The sequence below is a fragment of the Schistocerca americana genome, chromosome 1, assembly GCF_021461395.2.
Source record: "Schistocerca americana isolate TAMUIC-IGC-003095 chromosome 1, iqSchAmer2.1, whole genome shotgun sequence".
NCBI classification, from domain to species: domain Eukaryota; kingdom Metazoa; phylum Arthropoda; class Insecta; order Orthoptera; family Acrididae; genus Schistocerca; species Schistocerca americana.
Window position 1 is genome coordinate 142,449,268 of NC_060119.1, and position 19,574 is coordinate 142,468,841.

At 44.1% G+C, this 19,574-nt stretch overlaps 1 protein-coding gene across 1 annotated transcript in view; it reads right to left on the minus strand.

The window, feature by feature from the left end:
* The window catches only part of LOC124607875, a 74,910-nt gene extending 57,379 nt beyond the window's left edge, over positions 1–17,531 (minus strand). Inside the window, exons 1-2 of the mRNA XM_047139944.1 lie at positions 17,040–17,531; positions 2,831–3,016 (exon numbers count right to left, since the gene is read on the minus strand). Of these exons, the coding sequence (XP_046995900.1) occupies positions 2,831–3,016; positions 17,040–17,531 (678 nt within the window). The remainder of the gene's footprint in view (positions 1–2,830; positions 3,017–17,039) is intronic.
* Between the last annotated feature and the right edge of the window lie 2,043 nt (positions 17,532–19,574).

A 19,574-nucleotide genomic window follows, 5' to 3' on the forward strand; every position in this document is an offset into this window, starting at 1 on the left:
CGTCTGACGGCACTTTGAACAGTGGAAGTTACATTTTAGATGTGTTACGACCCGTGGCTCTACCCTTCTTTCGATCCCTGCAAAACCCTACATTTCAGCAGGATAATGCACGACCGCATGTTGCAGGTCCTGTACGGGCCTTTCTGGATGCAGAAAATATTCGACTGCTGCTCTGGCCAGCACATTCTCCAGATCTCTCACCAACTGAAAACGTCTGGTCAATGGGTCAATGGTGGCAGAGCAACTGGCTTGTCACAATACGCCAGTCACTACTCTTGATGAACTGTGGTATCGTGTTTGAAGCTGCATAGGCAGCTGCACCTGTACACGCCATCCAAGCTCTGTTTGACTCAATGCCCAGGCGTATCAAGGTCGTTATTACTGCCAGAGGTGGTTGTTCCGGGTACTGATTTCTCGGGATCTACGCACCCAAATTGCGTGAAAATGTAATCGCATGTCAGTTCTAGTATAACATGTTTGTCCAATGAATACCCGTTTATCACCTGCATTTCTTCTTGGTGTAACAATTTTAATGGCCAGTAGTGTACATAGACAAATGTCTTTGTTGGTGCTTCACATTTGATGTTCGTTCTACGCGCCGTTGAAGTTTCGAACCGCTCTGGCAGATGGCAGACTCACGTTACAAGCAGCGTGCTGTTATTGAATTCTTGTGTGCAGAAAAGGAAAGAGTGGTAAACATCCATAAACGTTTTTGTGCAGTGTATGGCGATGCTACAGTTTATGGAGTACAGTTGGGCGATGTGTAAAAAAGGTAACGGCCTCAGGAAATGCAGAAACAGAGCTCAATGATCAGCTACGGTCGGGACGCCCTGCAACAGCCACTGCCCCAGACATGCTACAGTCCAGACCTGCCACCCTCGGACTTCCATGTTTTTGGGCAGTTTAAAGATTCTCTACGGGGAACACACTTTGAAGATGAGGAGAGTGACAGTCATGCAGTGAAACATGGCTACGCCTACAGGAAAAGAGCTTTTATCAGCAGGGAATACATGCTCTCCCACAACGTTGGCGTTCGGCCATAGAACGTGATGGAGACTACGTAGAGAAATAGGACGGGGACACGACATGTAATGTCACCAAATTCTGACTCTTAACAATAAATATGTTCTGAGGAAAAAAAATGTGGGGTATTGTAATACCCCACCCGTTGCTTGTCCGATTTTTGCGTGTGTTCACCCCTGACAAACAACTTACAGAGAAACTGGGAGTGGAGCCATATGCAAAAATGGATAACGCTATATTTAAAAGTGGCCCTGTCACCCCTAATTAATCTGCGGTGGTAGTGTTGACGATAAATCACACCTATTTTTACTTCCAAACATGAACGATCACGAACACTTAGGGTGTTCAATGACATCAAACACATACACAAAAATAAGAGGAAGCAAAAGGGTGAATTCAGGATCAACTACTGAAAGTAAAGGCTCTACTGCATCACAATAATTTTATTATAACCTTCAGATAAATGCTGAATAAAACACAATGAATAATTTACAAATTATCATCCTGACTGGCATTGGCAGTGAACTGTGTTAAAATTGGTCCAAAACGCGATCTCTTATAACTTGGCTGACCGACTGACATCCACACAAAACGTAAAATACGAAGAACCACTACACCCCAAAGTACCGTGAAACCTCTATGGAAACTGCAATTGCACGTGATCCAACTATTTAACGTTACTCCTAACACAGGCCGAAGCGGGAGCGATCTCACCGTAATGTTCCTGTTGCAGCGGCGGTCTCCAACGGCGACGGCACGGCTGTGCGGTTGGCGTGCGGCGTCTCGGAAAGTACACTCCTACACTACTCGGACAACAGACCGCTGTCCATAAACTTCTGTATTTGCAACGATCTTCCCGGCAGCAAAGAGCTGGGTCGGCTAACGTCCACTCAAAACGAAAAACCAAGACGGGAGACGACTTGTGTAACATCCTCACAGTACGAGAGCCCAGAACGGAAGACCTTACCAAGAGTCCAGCAAGATCGCTGTTCACCTTTGTTTTCTCACCTCAACTTTTACCGAGCGAATCACATCAGTAGAAGCTCTCAAAATACCCAATTTGCCAGTGCCGACCAATGTACGGCCTGGGAATAGAACTCTTTTCCACAATTCTTTTATTTCTACAAAATTTCACAAGTAAACTCTGGCCTCGCCGGCTGGGAAGAACCACAGATGTGGGCAATAACACGTTTACTGGAAGTTTTCTCCCAAGAGACCACTCGAGATTTTCCCGGCAAGATTCCCCGCCGCAGCGAACACAGATTCTTGCATTGAAAGTTTTGTTATTCGGAACTCCTGGCCAGCCCCACTTGAGTTACTCGAAGGCGTAAAATTAGTAGGACGTAGGCGAGAGCATGCACAGGAAAGCCCGTTCAGGTATCCACTGCTCTGTTTTGGTAAACACTAGAACACCTGCAACCGCGCGTATCTCAGAGGTTGGCGACCGCTGTGGCCTCTCTAAATGGATTAGAGAAATCCCTCAGTTCACCATTCATACCGTCAGGCTGTGGCCTTCGGTGGCTAGGCGGGGAGGTAGCCGAGCTCTGTCTCGCGTACTGCCTTTCCGCAAAATCTTATAATTACAAAATCTCGGATTTCTCGCGTGCCGATGCGTTTCCACATAGATTTACTACACCGTAATTTAGAGTATTACTCCAACAAAACCTAAAGTGCCACGTTAAATGGACTCATGTAAGGTGCAAGGCCGCCGCCACCTCACAGCATTATTGAACGACCCTCGTATTCGTTCAAGCTGTTTATGGCGACACCTGGTGAATGAAATAAGACGCAGCAGGGCCGGAGCTACCTTGAACAGGATGCCGATGGAGGCGAGCGCTATGATGGTTGCGTCGTTGAAGTCTGCCAAGAGCGTCTGGCCGGCGAGCAGTCGGCTGTTGAAGGCGACGAAGGCGAGCGCCGCGGGCACGCCCCCCAGCACGTCGTCCGCGATCTGCGCCCACAGCTCTCGCGTCTTCACGCTGTCCGGCCGCAGCTGCGGGCAAACACAAACACACCACGTCACGTTCCTGATGTACGGCACTCCGCATACGCTTCCTACACTTAGTACATGACTATTATGACGGGCAAATAGCATTAACCCTACCAATTTGTTTTTCAGAGTGAGAAATACGAAAGTTTATGAAGATAGTAACTGTTCCGAAAGAACAGATACCAATGATGACCGTACAGCTTCTCTAGAAAGAAATGGTAATTAATCGAAACCCTCAGCTGCCAACAGGTGTTGTTGATACACCTCAGTGGGGACAGCTGAAACTGTGTGCCCCGACCGGGAATCGAACCCGGGATCTCCTGCTTACATGGCAGACGCTCTATACATCTGATCAAGCGAGGGCACATAGGATAGCGCTACTGCAGGGACTCATCTCTTGCACGCTTCCCGTGAGACCTGTGGTGTCACCGCCAGACACAACACTTGCTAGGTGGTAGCCTTTAAATCGGCCGCTGTCCATTTGTATACATCGGACCCGCATGTCGCCACTATCAGTGATTGCAGACCGAGCGCCGCCACACGGCAGGTCTAGAGAGACTCCCTAGCACTCGCCCCAGTTGTACAGCCGACTTTGCTAGCGATGGTTCACTGCCTACATACGCTCTCATTTGCCGAGACGACAGTTTAGCATAGCCTTCAGCTACGTCATTTGCTACGACCTAGCAAGGCGCCATATTCAGTTACTATTCTGAACAGATAATATTGTGAATCATGTACCGTCAAGAGCGACGTTCATCATTAATGGATTAAAGTTAAGTATGAAACTAGTTACGTCCGCTTTCTGAATTCTAATTCCTTGTCATGTTCCAGACCACACGTCAGTATAGTCCTTCCCTCCTCACGCCAGCCTGCGTGAGCTAAAACGCGTGCATTTCGGCCTCCTCTAGTAACACGGGTTTGGCTCTTCAGCCAACACAGCAAGACCCACATTCTCACCTTGTATGTCCACACACTACATTCGTAGTGTCCCACCCCAACGCACTCATTACTCATGGAAGACATTCTTACCAAGTCCCGTAAGAGTTCGGGGAATATGTGTGCATCCGCACAAATCCAAGACGAAAGTCATAGTCGGTGTTGCCAGAACTATATACTTATACGGATATGGTATCTGCTCTAGAACGAGACCATTAAAAACACAGGACCGTAATTTCAGGTAAAGAGGCCGCCCATATAACATTCAATACTGCGTCATTCGGAGCTAGAACTTCTAGCAAGAAAACTTTTTTATAAAATGCAAGTAAAATTATTAGGCTTAAAAATACACACCAAAGACGGACGTTACGCGGTAATCTTTTCTCCCCTTCCCTTTTCTTATAGCTACATTGAAATGTGTAAAATGCGTCCTCTAGGATACTTGCGAGTTTGTCGCTTCAAATGATGACGCATTTTACACATTTCGATGTAGCTATAAAAAAAGGTGGGGGGGGGGGGGGGGGAGTTTACCCGCATAACGTCCGTCTTCCACATTGGTGTGTATTTTTAAGCCTAATAATTTTACTTGTATTTCATAAAATACGTTTTCTTGCTAGAAGTTCTACTCCGGATGACGCAGTTTTGAATGTTGTATGGGCGGCCTCTTTATCTGAAATTACGGTCCTGTGTTTTTAATGGTCTCGTTCTAGCGGTATATGATACGAAAAACCTGTTTATGTACTGCATCCGTGTGTTGTATTATACACCTTGTTTTCTCATTTTAAATTTACCGCCTTCATTTATATTTTACTTCGTCAAAATTTTAGGATAAGTTATTGCATAGGTGTTGCCCCTAGAAATTCCATCTTATCAATGTTTTATGTGCATTACATTTATAAAGTTTTAGTGTGTATGTATATCCAGTTTACGATCTCTCATTCTCATTACTGCTGCGTCGCAGCACCACCTATTGAGGTGATTCTGCATTAGGCTTCAGTACTGGCACACGACGCTGTGGTGCATTATGCTTACTACCTGAGCCCCATCTTACTCTGTTACTCGCTCCTGTGAACGGGAACGCGTTATGCAGATCTTGGTGCCTCTCGCGTCCCCATAGAAAAGGTAACGATTTTACTATTTTATATTTCTAGTTTTTACTGAGTTTAACGAAGGCGATGTTAGCCTGATATATTCGACGATGCCGTTTGGCTGCACTGACTAAAGGATTCTTCTAAGAAATACCAAATTAAGGTATTTGCTCTTTCAATAGTTGATCTGTTTATACATGCTTACAGGTTATCCAAGTCTGCTCAACGCGATCGCGATTCTTAAATAGATGTATTTGTTCTGTTTTCTATGTAGATAACCTGAAGATGCCTAAATAAGGTGAAACGCGTCGTTGAAAAATAAAAACTAAAATTGCAACCAAGACTGTTTTTAACCAATACTGTTAAGCACTGGTTTGCTGTATACCACATATGGATTGGAAGAATTCCTAAAGGATATTTATCGGTTCACTGATTACTCGCGCCATCTAAGGTGACGATTTCCGTAAGAGATCGGGCAAAGTGTGCGTATTCGCACAGAAGAAGGTCAATGTCCGGGTAGCCTTTAACTGTATGAAGCCAGTAACTGTTCCGAAAGAACAGATACCAATGATGACCATGCATCTTCTCTAGAAAGTGTTGAGTGAATTTGTGAATATCCTTTAGGAACATTACGAATGGAGGTTGTGGATAGTTGGGAATGTGGGTCTCACGGGAAGCGTGCAGGGGATAAGTCCCTGCAGTCGCGCTATCCTCTGAGTCCCCGGTGGCTCAGATGGATAGAGCGTCTGCCATGTAAGCAAGAGGTCCCGGTCGGGGCACACATTTTCAGCTGTCCCCATTGAGATATATCAACAACACCTGTTGGTAGCTGAGGATTCCGATTAATTATCATACGAAAGTTTGATTTCTTTAATTAATGTAGTAGCTGGAGGCAACAACATGAAAAAATATTTCCCGCCATTTCGTTTCTGACGTTGGGTGGAGCGGGACAAACAAGGTAAGTCGTAAGTACCTCCGACCGCCATCGTAGCTGACAAGGATAACGCCTGACATGTGGCTCACTGATTTTGATCAACCTCCGCAACGACGTTCTACATGAGAAGAATGCGTCACTGAGTTCACATTTGGTGCACTTTTGATCATACATTGTTGTCGAAGTTGAGTGACTGTAGGAAGATACAAGACGACTTAGATAAAATTTCCGGTTGGTGTGATGAATGGCAGCTGGCCCTAAATGTGGAAAAATGCAACTTAATGCGGATGATCAGGAAGATCAAACCCACAATGTTCGGATACAGCATGACCTGCTTGACAGTTTCAAGTGATTTAAAGATCTGGACGTAGCGTTGCAAAGCGATATGAGGTGGAACGAGCATGTGATAACCGTGGCAGAAAAGGCGAATGATCGACCTGCGTTTATTGGGAGAATTTTAGGAAAGAACGGTTCACCTGCAAAGGAGACCGCATATAGGACGCTGGTGCGACCTACTCTTGACTACTGCTCGAGAATTTGGCGTCCGTACCAAGTCGGATCGAAGGAAGAGATCGAAGCAATTCAGAGGTGGACTGCTAAATTTGTTACCGGTAGGTTCGAACAACACGTAAGTATTATGGAGATGCTTCGGGAACTCAAATGGGAATCCCTGGAGGGAAGGTGACGGTCTTTTCGAGAAAAGCTTAGAGAACCGGCACTTGAAGCTGACTTCAAAACGATTCTACTGCCAACAATATACATTTCACGTAGGGAGCACGAAGATATGACACAAGAAGTTAGGTCTCATGCAGAGGCATATAGGCAGTCATTTTTCCCTCGCTCTATTTGCGAGCCGGCCGCAGTGGTCTAGCGGTTCTGGCGCTGCAGTCCGGAACCGCGGGACTGCTGCGGTCGCAGGTTCGAATCCTGCCTCGGGCATGGGTGTATGTGATGTCCTTAGGTTAGTTAGGTTTAAGTAGTTCTAAGTTCTAGGGGACTTATGACCTAAGATGTTGAGTCCCATAGTGCTCAGAGCCTCTATTTGCGAGTGGGACAGGAAAGGCAATGAGGATTGATTTAAAATGGAATGATCATATAATGTTGATCGTCGGTAAAGCAGATGCCAGACTGAGATTCATTGGAAGAATCCTAAGGAAACAAAGGAAGTAGGTTACAGTACGCTTGTTCGCCCACTGCTTGAATACTGCTCAGCAGTGTGGGATCCGTACCAGATAGGGTTGATAGAAGATATAGAGAAGATCCAACGGAGAGCAGCGCACTTCGTTACAGGATCATTTAATAATCGCGAAAGCATTACGGAGATGATAGATAAACTCCAGTGGAAGACTCTGCAGGAGAGACGCTCAGTAGCTCGGTAAGGGCTTTTGTCAAAGTTTCGAGAACATACCTTCACCGAAGAGTCAAGCAGTATATTGCTCCCTCCTACGTATATCTCGCGAAGAGACCATGAGGATAAAATCAGAGAGATTAGAGCCCACACAGAGGCATACCGACAATCCTTCTTTCCACGAACAATACGAGACTGAAATAGAAGGGAGAACCGATAGAGGTACACAAGGTACCCTCCGCCACACACCGTCAGGTGGCTTGCGGAGTATGGATGTAGATGTAGATGTAGATGTAGTGTTGCAACGTACCCTCCACCACGCACCGTATGGTGGCTTGTGGAGTATATATGTAGATGTTGCAAACATATTGAATTTTTCTTTAAATTTGAGAGCAGATCCATATCCATCTCCAGTTCCGACAAAATGAGTTATGAGTGGCACACTGACTTCCAGATGTCCATGCAGGCAAAACAGCAGGTGGACTATTTATGACATCCACTGTATCTCATAAATAGTTAGTCATTGAAAAAGGGTTTGGATACTGATAGCACATAAAGAGGAGAGTATCTCGCCATATGCTTAATATGCAAAACCGTTTTATCTACCGCAATATACAAGTCAATACAGACTTTTTTCCAGTGGATAATGTAATTTTTTATGGGCCATCGACAGCTGGTGAAATGAGGATTGGCGTGGGGTGAAGAAATTACACGTTCACTTTAATGCCAAGAATGAGCTTATTCTTTTGTTCAAGCTGTTAACCTGTCATGCCCTTAGTTGCTTGTTTAATAATACCCTCTTTCAGGATTCTTTCGTAATTGTGACTGCATTAGCACGTTACAGAGATGAAGTTGTATAAACTCTGCTGTGGACTGGAAAAGAAGCAAACACGGCAATAAGAGAAGTGTAGGTGTTACTCAAAACTCGTCACTGAGACGAAAAAGAAGATAAGAATTACTGGGAAGAGAAAACGCCGTTCTGTCGTAATTTCTATAGAATTCTGTACCTCAGTGTATTTTTAATAATGGACTCCTGGGATACACAATAGGAGCGGTTTATATTCACCTCACTTGTTACACTTTCTTTCTTTCTGAGAAGAGTTATCAGTTGGCAGATTTGAATAACACCTATGTTGTCTTTGGGAGCGTGTTAAATTTTAATTTTTTGCCACACAGTAGAATTTACACAGCTTCACCTCACTAACATGCTAAAGCGGTCAGAGTTGCGGAGGAATCCTGAAACGACATATTTTTAAACAAACAAGGCAGAAACGGTTCAAATTCTTATGGAAAGCTTCATTCTCAATATAAAAATAAACGCGTAATTTCTTCACTTATGTTCTTAGAAAGCCATACAAATTCTCGTTTCACGAGCTATCGAAGGGGCTTAAATAATTACATCAATACACTGACAGAAAAAACTACAGTTACTTGTACATCGCGGTAGATACTAATGTCTGGAATTTTAAGCATCTGCCAAGATACTCTGTCTTTGCGCGCTCTCATTTGCCAAAAAACTGTTTCGATATCTTGAACTCTTTTTGAGATAAAATTACCAAATATGCACCAACCAGTCGCAAAATCATGTTTTATTTATTCACTTTTCCAAATCGATTTCAACTGATTAACAGCCATCATCGGTGCTTTCAACCAATATGTGCCCTCAGTAGTAATACTGTCTTTAGCAGAGGTCGAACATCATGTAGTAATTCTGTCTTAAGGAAACATCATGTTGACTGGTTGCTGCATATTTGGTAATTTTATGGTTTACGGTCGCTGCACGACTTGGGAACCACATGGAGCCCACCATTCATTTATGAGATACGCTGGAATATAAGTAGGTCACTCTTGAAGTCCAGGGTTTAGAGTCAAAACGACACACCTACAGGATTGGCCACTTCGGCATACCTGCTTCTTTAAGAACCATGTGAGATCACAAGTATCAGAAACGCGAATTTGGTGGTAGCAGTGATAGTGTTTCTACTGTTGCAAAATTTCTTTCCCTTTCATTTTAAAACTCGCTTTTATTATACACATCATTGTGACTCTAAACGCCCAAAGTATGGTTTCGGCACGCAGGTGGAAATGAAAGTGCTACTAACAATTCATTTTCTCGAGATTAGATACGTGTACATTGCGACCGCTACGGTCGCAGGTTCGAATCCTGTCTCGGGCATGGATGTGTGTGATGTCCTTAGGTTAGTTAGGTTTATGTAGTTCTAAGTTCTAGGGGACTGATGACCTCAGCAGTTAGGTCCCATAGTGCTCAGAGCCATTTGAACCATCCCTTTTTCGAAATCCAGTAACTGTCTCCTGTCACATTGCAGAAGTTGTAAATTTGGCTCAAAGTTGTCTACAACCTCCCTTTGTAATGACGCAAAAGCGTGGCGCCCTGGGACGTCATCACGCGCTCGGCGGAGCTTCAAACTGCAAGGTGGCGACACTTGTGAAGTAGTCCGAGGTGCCTGTAGGCAGGCATCTGACAAAGGATATGTGTCAAGCGGTTGCATACCTGCAGGCGCCTAAGGCTACTTCGCAGGTTTTCTGTGCAAAAGTTCGTTTTAAAAATTCCCAATAAGTGTGCCCGGGAGCCACTGATGGTTTTACCGAACTGCGAAGGGGGGAGGGGGGGGAGGGGTGAAGGTGAGGGTCTCAGAAAGACCCTTTGCCGTTTTATTACCCGCAAGTGTTAATGTCGCATCCCTTTACGATCACATCACGGGAAGGAGTGAACGGAAACACTGACAAATCATACACCATACACCGTAGGGAAGAGATAGGGCATCCAGTATTTCCTGCTTCGGATCACGTTCAGATTTCGTCGAATGGTTTTGAACGATCTCTAGTGGTTCTGGCCTGTAGACAAGAGTAATAATTTCGGTCGCGTTGCACTTCAAAGGGGTACGATCGTATTGAATGGGGATGCAGCCCCACAGTGTCCTTAGAGAAGTGTTGAAACGTCCAAAGGTGTCAGCCAGAAGTGTCAAAGTTGCGAAGAACATCTTCTCTGTTGCTCACTGCACTGCGAACTGTCGTTTCTGAACGCGAATTACATGGGAATCAACGCCCCAGGATAAGGGGTGGTTGCACTGAAACCCTTTATGCCACCCCCCTGAGATCTTTTCGTGTCGATTCTGAGCTTTCTGCCACCCATAAGAAAACATCTAGGCGTCGCGGTTCTGACCACCAAGGCAGTGGCGTCAAAAGAAGGAGTGAAGCGTGAGTAACAATGGCTGTGAGGACCTTCCCGTCTTGTGAAATGTCTGCGGTGGCGTTGGGCACAACGGAAGCGATATTAGGTGTCAATGTAACATCATTAACCCACATTAGAGTTTACATGAACTTCCGAGCTATTTTCTCGTTCGTTTGACACTTTCTGTTTGCAGTATTGCCGATCCCGACGGTGACGTTGCAGGTTCCACACTTTTGCATCATTACAGAGAAAGGTTGTAGGCACGCTTGAGTCGAATTTAAAACTTATGTGTCGCAATGGGAGACAACTATGGGGTCTTGAAAATTGATCCTTACATTCTGTTGCGTCTTGTAGATCTCCACCCAAGTTTAAAAAAATTAAATGTGTTATCTACATTTCATATGCAGCAATGTATGAGCTAACGTGCACCAAACTAAACTTGTAGTGACTCATTCTTTTCATTGCAAACTGAATTCTGTACAATGGGTTGCTTAGTTTCCAATAATCGCAATAACTATGACCACTAATGAAAAGTAGGCAGATCACCATGAAGCTGACATATGAGGCTGTAAGATGCGAAACAAATCATTTTTTTACCGAATATTCCCTTTAAAATCGCTTGAGAAGAATTGCAGGGTAGCTGGCATACTGGTACTGCTGCGGCAATTGGCAGGTTAATCAGCGTCCTCAGTGAGCAACTATAGAGGCATACAGCTGTGCTAGGCTGTGCGGGGATCAATATTCAGATTACCGGCTGCCTTAGTGTTCTCTTGCCTACACGAGACAGTTGATATTTGTCGACTGGACATGGCTTCTCATATTGCGCATGCGTACAGGCACATAAACGCTCCCTGTTCCTGTCGTCCCTCTACCAGAGGACATCTTGTGGCGCGACTACACGGTAGAGCTTTGATTCCTAGCTGGGGGTAATTACCACCTGAGAGCAAAAATGACATTTTCTGAGCAGTAGAAACAAGTTGTTCAATAGTCTTTTGGTCACAAAATTACATAATTTTTGAAAGATAATTATTTTTATCACTATTTCACAAGACAGTAATAGTGTTTATGTAAGTTACCAATAAGTACATTGTTTTCCAAATTCTATCATTAGCATCTGCCACAATATGGTGGAGATTAGAGCTTGTGAAAAGAATGTGTGAACATATTCATCCTCATATAGTTTGTACAATGCATGGATGACAGTAAAATTGAGGAATATACATCTCATATTTTATGAAAATGGCTTCTCCGAGTTGTAGAACCACAAATGGCTTCATTCTTCACTTCACAACATATAAAAGAAGTCATTGATAGCACAACACAATAGCAAGTGCGTAACGACTAGCTCATTGCTGTAGGTATTATTATTATTATTATTATTATTATTGTAAATAGGTCTTCCTGCTTCTGCCAGTTCGGAAGTAAGGAGTGTAGCAATCAAGTGGTTTACAAACAGTGCGTATGCAGACATTTTAACTGGCTGATTTTAAATGGGGTGTATGGCGTGAGTCAAGCAAGTGTAGCTAGGGAATTGTAAATTCTTGTAGGGCGCTATGTTGAGATGATGGGGAAGGAAGTGAGGGAACTAGCTAATGTCCGACTGCACTCAGGGGTGATGATGTCAGACATGCTGGGCACCACTGCACTCCTGCTTCAGGAGGCAGTCAATGACATAACTACTAAAGCAACGACAAGAATACCGTTGTCCCTGTACGTTTTCGTTATACTTGTTTATCCCTCTTTCGAACCGGTTTTTCTCATTTCCCACTATACTTAGCCGGTGTAGTCTCCTTAAATTTCGTCTTCTCAGAATTATATCTGCCATTATCATTATTGTTATTAATGTCACAATTATTGTCATTATTATTATTATTGTTATATTATTATTACTATAGTGGCTGCTGCTGTAGTAGTGCTTTGTTAGTTCATATTACAATTACTTGCACTGCCACTATAGACACTCAAATCATTTTAATACTAGCTGTTACATTAAAATTGTTATTTCTTGGGTAACTATGTTGTAATAGATAATGCACGTGCAAAACCCTACCTGTTGGGTTTAATGAGATCAGGATAAATAAATAGGTAAAAAAATAAAAATAAATAGAGTGGGCATGTGCAACGTTTGGTGACACTCGGGCCTGATTCACATACCTCCTTAAGCTCGTGGGCTGCGTCATTACGTTTAGATTAAATTAGTACTTGTTCCATAGATCATCAATACGACACTTCGGAATGATGTGGAACGTGTCAGGTTAATAAAAGGTGTCCATACAAGATATTACATTGCACAAAATATTAAATGACACTTAATTTTTTTTTTTGGGTGGGGGTGGGGAAATTAACCACTTACTATATCCAAAAATTCATACAATGAGTAGAAGGAGATGCCATTCAGAACTTCTTTTAATTTCCTTTTAAATGCTGTATGGTTATATGCCAGACTTTTGATGCTATTAGGTAAGTGACCAAAGACTTTTGTGGCAGCATAATTTACCCCCTTCTGAGCCACAGTTAGATTTAACCTTGAGTAGTGAAGATCATCCTTTCTCCTAGTGTTGTAGCCATGTACACTGCTATTACTTTTGAATTCGTCGTCCATAATGGACAAATCGTAGTTCCTTTTATTCTGAAGGAGGTTGGATTATCTCAACTGAAACCTATTTAAATATAGGTAAACATTGCAACTGAGGCTGTGGTTAATTTCAAATTAATATTTATACAGTTGCTGAGAGGACCGCGAAATGTTGAAAATAATAAGTTTCCAGATTGGTTCAGTTGGACAAGAGAATCCAGCCCAACTCACGTAAACACAGCGCACACCACTATGGAACCACCACTAGCTTGCATGGTGCCTTGCTGACAGCCCGAGTCCACCTCCTCGTGAGGTCTACGCCACACTCTGACCCCACTGTCAGCTCCAACTGAAATCGGGACTCATCTGACCAGGCCACGGTTTTCCAGTCGTCTAGGGTCAAACTGATATGGTCACGAGCCCAGGACAGGCGTTGCAGGCAATGTCGTGCTAATAGCAAAGACTGACTGCTAGCACACCCGCTTAAAGCTAGCTTTCGCCACACTATCGTTGTTGTTGTTGTTGTTGTTGTTGTGGTCCTCAGTCCTGAGACTGGTTTGATGCAGCTCTCCATGCTACTCTATCCTGTGCAAGGTTCTTCAGCTCCCAGTACCGACTGCAACGTACATCCTTCTGAATCTGCTTACTGTATTCATCTCTAGGTCTCCCTCTACGATTTTTGCCCTCCAATAATAAATTGGCGATCCCTTGATGCGTCAGAACACGTCCTACCAACCGATCCCTTCTCCTTGTCAAGTTGCGCCACAAACTCCTCTTCTCCCCAATTCTATTCAATACCTCCTCATTAGTTATGTGATCTACCCATCAACAGCATTCTTCTGTAGCACCACATTTCGAAAGCTTCTATTCTTTCCTTGTCCAAACTATTTATCGTCCATGTTTCACTTCCATACATGGCTACACTCCATACAAATACTTTCAGAAACGACTTCCTGACACTTAAACCTATACTCGATGTTAACAAATTTCTCTTCTTCAGAAACGCTTTCCTTGCCATTGCCAGTCTACATTTTATATCCTCTCTGTTTCGACCACATCAGTTATTTTGTTCCCCAAATAGTAAAACTCCTTTACTACTTTAAGTGTCTCATTTTCTAATCTAATTCCCTCAGCATTACCGGGCTTAAATCGACTACATTCCATTATCCTCATTTTGCTTTTGTTGATGTTCATCTTATACCCTCCTTTCAAGACACTGTCCATTCCGTTTAACTGCTCTTCCAAGTCCTTTGCTGTCTCTGACAGAATTACAATGTCATCGGCGAATCTTAAAGTCTTTATTTCTTCTCCATGGATTTTAATACCTACTCCGAATTTTTCTTATGTTTCCTTTATTGCTTGCTCAATATACAGATTGAATAACATCTGGGATAGGCTACAACACTGTCTCAATCCCTTCCCAACCACTGCTTCCCTTTCATGTCCCTCGACTCTTATAACTGCCCTCTGGTTTCTGTACAAATTGTAAATAGCCTTTCGCTCCCTGTATTTTACCCCTGCCACCTTTAGAATTTGAAAGAGAGTATTCCAGTCAACATTGTCAAAAGCTTTCTCTAAGTCTATAACTGTTAGAATATCGTAAGGGGCACATCTGTCGTACGTCCCTCATCGGTTTATGCTGTTATTTCATTCAGTATTGCTTGTATGTCAGTACTGAGAACTCTATTCTCTTGACATTGTGCATCTCGAAATATTGAATTCCCTAACGATTTCCGAAATGAAATGTGTTGTGGCTTGGCAAGACAGCCAAGCCACTATGAGGAAGCCGAAAGGCACGCGTTTAAGCTCACGCAGGCTGGCGTGAGGTCTGGAACAGGTAAAGTAATTGAGACTAGCAAATAAAGTACGAAGCTGCTGGAATACTTAACTTTAATCCATAAGTGGTGAACATAGCTCTTGACGGTACATGCATCACAAGATAAATAGCAAATGATAATGGCGCCTTGCTAGGTCGTAGCAAATGACGTAGCTGAAAGCTATGCTAACTATCGTCTCGGCAAATGAGAGCGTAATTTGTCAGTGAACCATCGCTAGCAAAGTCGGCTGTACAACTGGGGCGAGTGCTAGGAAGTCTCTCTAGACCTGCCGTGTGGCGGCGCTCGGTCTGCAGTCACTGATAGTGGCGACACGCGGGTCCGACGTATACTAACGGACCGCGGCCGATTTAAAGGCTACCACCTAGCAAGTGTGGTGTCTGGCGGTGACACCACAAAATGTCCCACGCATCTAGCTGCAACTATAATTCCGCATTCAACGTCCATTAATTTCCGTTGGGGGGCGACCATAAACCTTATGACCTGAGTACAAATGACGGCTCAGCCAATGCACTGCCCCTTTATGTGTCATCTACACGATGCTACCGCCATCTGTATATGTGCATATAGCTGTCCAATAGCTTTTGTCACCCTAGTGCAGTGGTTCTCAACAGGTGGTCCGCGGACCACCAGGGGTCCGCGAGCTATGCCAGAGGGGTCCGCAATATGCTATTAGAATAAAAAAATATATTAAATATATTTCGTATGATAACAGATTTTTTGTTCTGGCCGCTTCCTGCATGAGCAGAGCTTTAGCGAACGCTAAATTCTGCGTCTAGCGTCTTCCTAGAGTCAACTGATACTAGCACACACACTAGCGCATCAGCACCCAAGGACCACAAGAAACTTGGAGATAAGGCAATGAAAAACATTCCTTCCATTTGCAACCACATATCGATGTGAGCAAGCATTTTCTTCCATGTGTTTCATGAAAAACGAATATAGTAATCGGCTCGACATGCGGACGGATTTCAGAGTGAAAGTTTCAAGTTTGGAACCTAATATTTCATAAATAATGGACTGAATGGTCAGATTGAACTCATCTCATTAAGAACTGAAAATTAAAACTAACCGTATACTGATGGAGTACTCTGTTGTAACTGTATTTTTTCAAATAAATAATACGTTGTATGAAATTAGTGTTTTCTTATTTTTCACACATGTCTACTCAATGCAATCTCAAGTGTATTACACTTGAAAGACCAATACACTCAGTTTTAATTTTTTTCCTGTCATTTTCAGTTCATACTCAATTTTAAGGAGTTAATTGTACTAAACACCCAGATTTGAAGACAAAGATTTTGAGCAATAATCAAAAATTTAACGATATCAATGACAGCTAAATTGAAAAAGTTTTAAGCTCAATATTTTTTCAATAATGAATATGTCAATGTTTTTTTCTAACTACCAAAAATAGATAACGTATAGAAAGAGTCTTAATTTGGGTTTTTTGGGTACTTGATACTGTGATATGACAGGGTACTAATCATGCTCGATGAGGGGATGCTTGAGAAAATTTTGTTGGGATCCCCTGCCCTAATGTATTAGCGAATTATATAGCACTCCGTCTTCAGGCCACAAGTGGCCTACCAGGACCATCCGACCGCCATGTCACCCTTAAGGAGGATGCGTATAGGGGGGGGGGGGTTGACAGCACCCTCCTCTCCCAGTCGTTATGATGGTATTCTTCACCGAAGCCGCTATCGGTACTGTTCGGTCGACTACCTCCTCAATTGGCAGCACGAGGCTGAGTGCACCCCGAAAAATGGCAACAGCGCATGGCGGCTGGATGGTCACCCATCCAAGTGCCGGCCACGCCAACAGCGCTTAACTTCGGTGATCTCACGGGAACCAGTGTATCCACTGTGGCAAGGCCGTTGCCTTAGCGAATTATATAAATTTTAACTTTTTGTTATGTCAGAATGTATTATGCTTTACTTTTGTTTTAGCAAATTGGTCGATTTTTGAATTAATATTTCTTTTCTTTTTGACTGATTCGCACACCTCCTCCTCCCATTTAGTGTTATCCTGCTCACTTGGGGGACGCACCCAGAAGGCTGAGAATCGCTGCACTAGCTGAATGAATGCTACATTTGCAGCACCGGCGCGATACTCACCGACTTCCGCGCGACGACGGAGTGCTGGTACGGCTGATCTTCGCCGGTGGCGAAGTCGAAGCGCATGTCCTCGACGGTGCGCTCCTCGTAGTGCATGCGGCGCATGAGCAGGCGCAGCAGGTTGAGCGCCGTGTAGAGCGCCGCCTTGGCCACGGCCACGCTCAGCAGCGCCTCGCCGGGGAAGTCCGGCAGGGGTGCCAACTGCGACGCCAGCCCTGCGGCGGCCATCGCGCACGAGCACAGCGCCAGCACCAGCATGAAGGCGCGCGCCGCGTCCAGGCCGGGGCATCCCCCGCAAGGGCAGCGCAGGCGGCTGCTGCAGCTGCTGCACCACCTGCACCGGCCCCCCTCCTCCTCCTCCTGCTGGGAGGGCACAAAACACTGTACTGCTGCAGCTCTCTGCCAGTTTTTTATCTTCCACTGTTTTCCACCCAAATGTAATCTCTTACACTCGCAAGTATGGTAGTTACTGATGCTATCACAGTCTAACATAACAGTCGCGACACTTCACCTCGATTTTGTTGCCTACCGCGCTAACAGTGCCCCAAGCGGCCAGTAGCTTAAACTGTGAGTTCGGTGCGATTGTGAAAGCGAATAGTGGTTGTTTATTTTGATTTCTACAACGGTTTTCCACAAGCGGGAGCGTCTGTAGCGCAATAAATTGCAGCAACAACAGGAAGAAGACACCACAGCTGTTGTCTTTGAGGTTTACTAAGGATCCTGATAGGTATCTACCATCATATTACTAAACTGTATCGTCTACATCTACATCTAAATCTACATCCATACTCCGCAAGCCACCTGACGGTGTGTGGCGGAGGGTACCTTGAGTACCTCTATCGCTTCTCTCTTCTATTCTAGTCTCGTATTGTTCGTGGAAAGAAGGATTGTCGGTATGCCTCTGTGTGGGCTCTAATCTCTCTGATTTTATCCTCATGGTCTCTTCGCGAGATATACGTAGGAGGGAGCAATCTACTGCTTGACTCCTAGGTGAAGGTATTTTCTCGAAACTTCAACAAAAGCCAATACCGAGCTACTGAGTGTCTCTCCTGCAGAGTCTTCCACTGGAGTTTATCTATCATCTCCGTAACGCTTTCGCGATTACTAAATGATACTGTAACGAAGCACGCTGATCTCCGTTGGATCTTCTCTATCTCTTCTATCAACCCTATCTGGTACGGATCCCACACTGCTGAGCAGTATTCAAGCAGTGGGCGAACAAGCGTACTGTAACCTACTTCCTTTGTTTTCGGATTGCATTTCCTTAGAATTCTTCCAATGAATCTCAGTCTGGCATCTGCTTTACCGACGATCAACTTTATATGATCATTCCATTTTAAATCACTCCTAATGCGTACTCCCAGATAATTTATGGAATTAACTGCTTCCAGTTGCTGACCTGCGATATCGTAGCTAAATGATAAGGGATATTTCTTTCTATGTATTCGCACACATTACACTAGTCGACATTGAGATTCAATTGCCATTCCCTGCACCATGCGTCAATTCGCTGCAGATCCTCCTGCATTTCAGTACAATTTTCCATTGTTACAACCTCTCGATACACTACAGCATCATCCGTAAAAAGCCTCAGTGAACTTCCGATGTCATCCACGAGGTCATTTATGTATATTGTGAATAGCAACGGTCCTACGACACTCCCCTGCGGCACACCTGAAATCACTCTTACTTCGGAAGACTTCTCTCCATTGAGAATGACATGCTACGTTCTGTTATCTAGGAACTCTTCAATCCAATCACACAATTGGTCTGATAGTCCATATCCTCTTGCTTGTTCATTAAACGACTGTGGGCAATTGTATCGAACGCATTGCGGAAGTCAAGAAACACGGCACCTACCTGTGAACCCGTGTCTATGGCCCTCTGAGTCTCGTGGACGAATAGCGCGAGCTGGGTTTCACACGACCGTCTTTTTCGAAACCCATGCTGATTCCTACAGAGTAGATTTCTAGTCTCCAGAAAAGTCATTATACTCGAACATAATACGTGTTCCAACATTCTACAACCGATCGACGTTAGAGATATAGGTCTGTAGTTCTGCACATCTGTTCGACGTCCCTTCTTGAAAACGGGGATGACCTGTGCCCTTTCCCAATCCTTTGGAACGCTACGATCTTCTAGAGACTTACGGTACACCACTGCAAGAAGGGGGGCAAGTTCCTTCGCGTACTCTGTGTAAAATCGAACTGGTATCCCATCAGGTCCAGCGGCCTTTCCTCTTTTGAGCGATTTTAATTGTTTCTCTATCCCTCTGTCGTCTATTTCGATATGTACCATTTTGTCATCTGTGCGACCATCTAGAGAAGGAACTACAGGTTTCACTTGCAAACTACATGTGTATTAATGATTAATGTTTCGTTTTAGGAGCAGAAAATGGCTAGTTAATAGCAGACGAGAAGACCTTATGAAAAAAGACCCAGTTTACCTGTATAATAATAGGTTTCGTTCGCTACATTTCGAACAAAACCAGTTCATGAAGCCAGACAATAATAAACAATGCAGTACCCACACTGT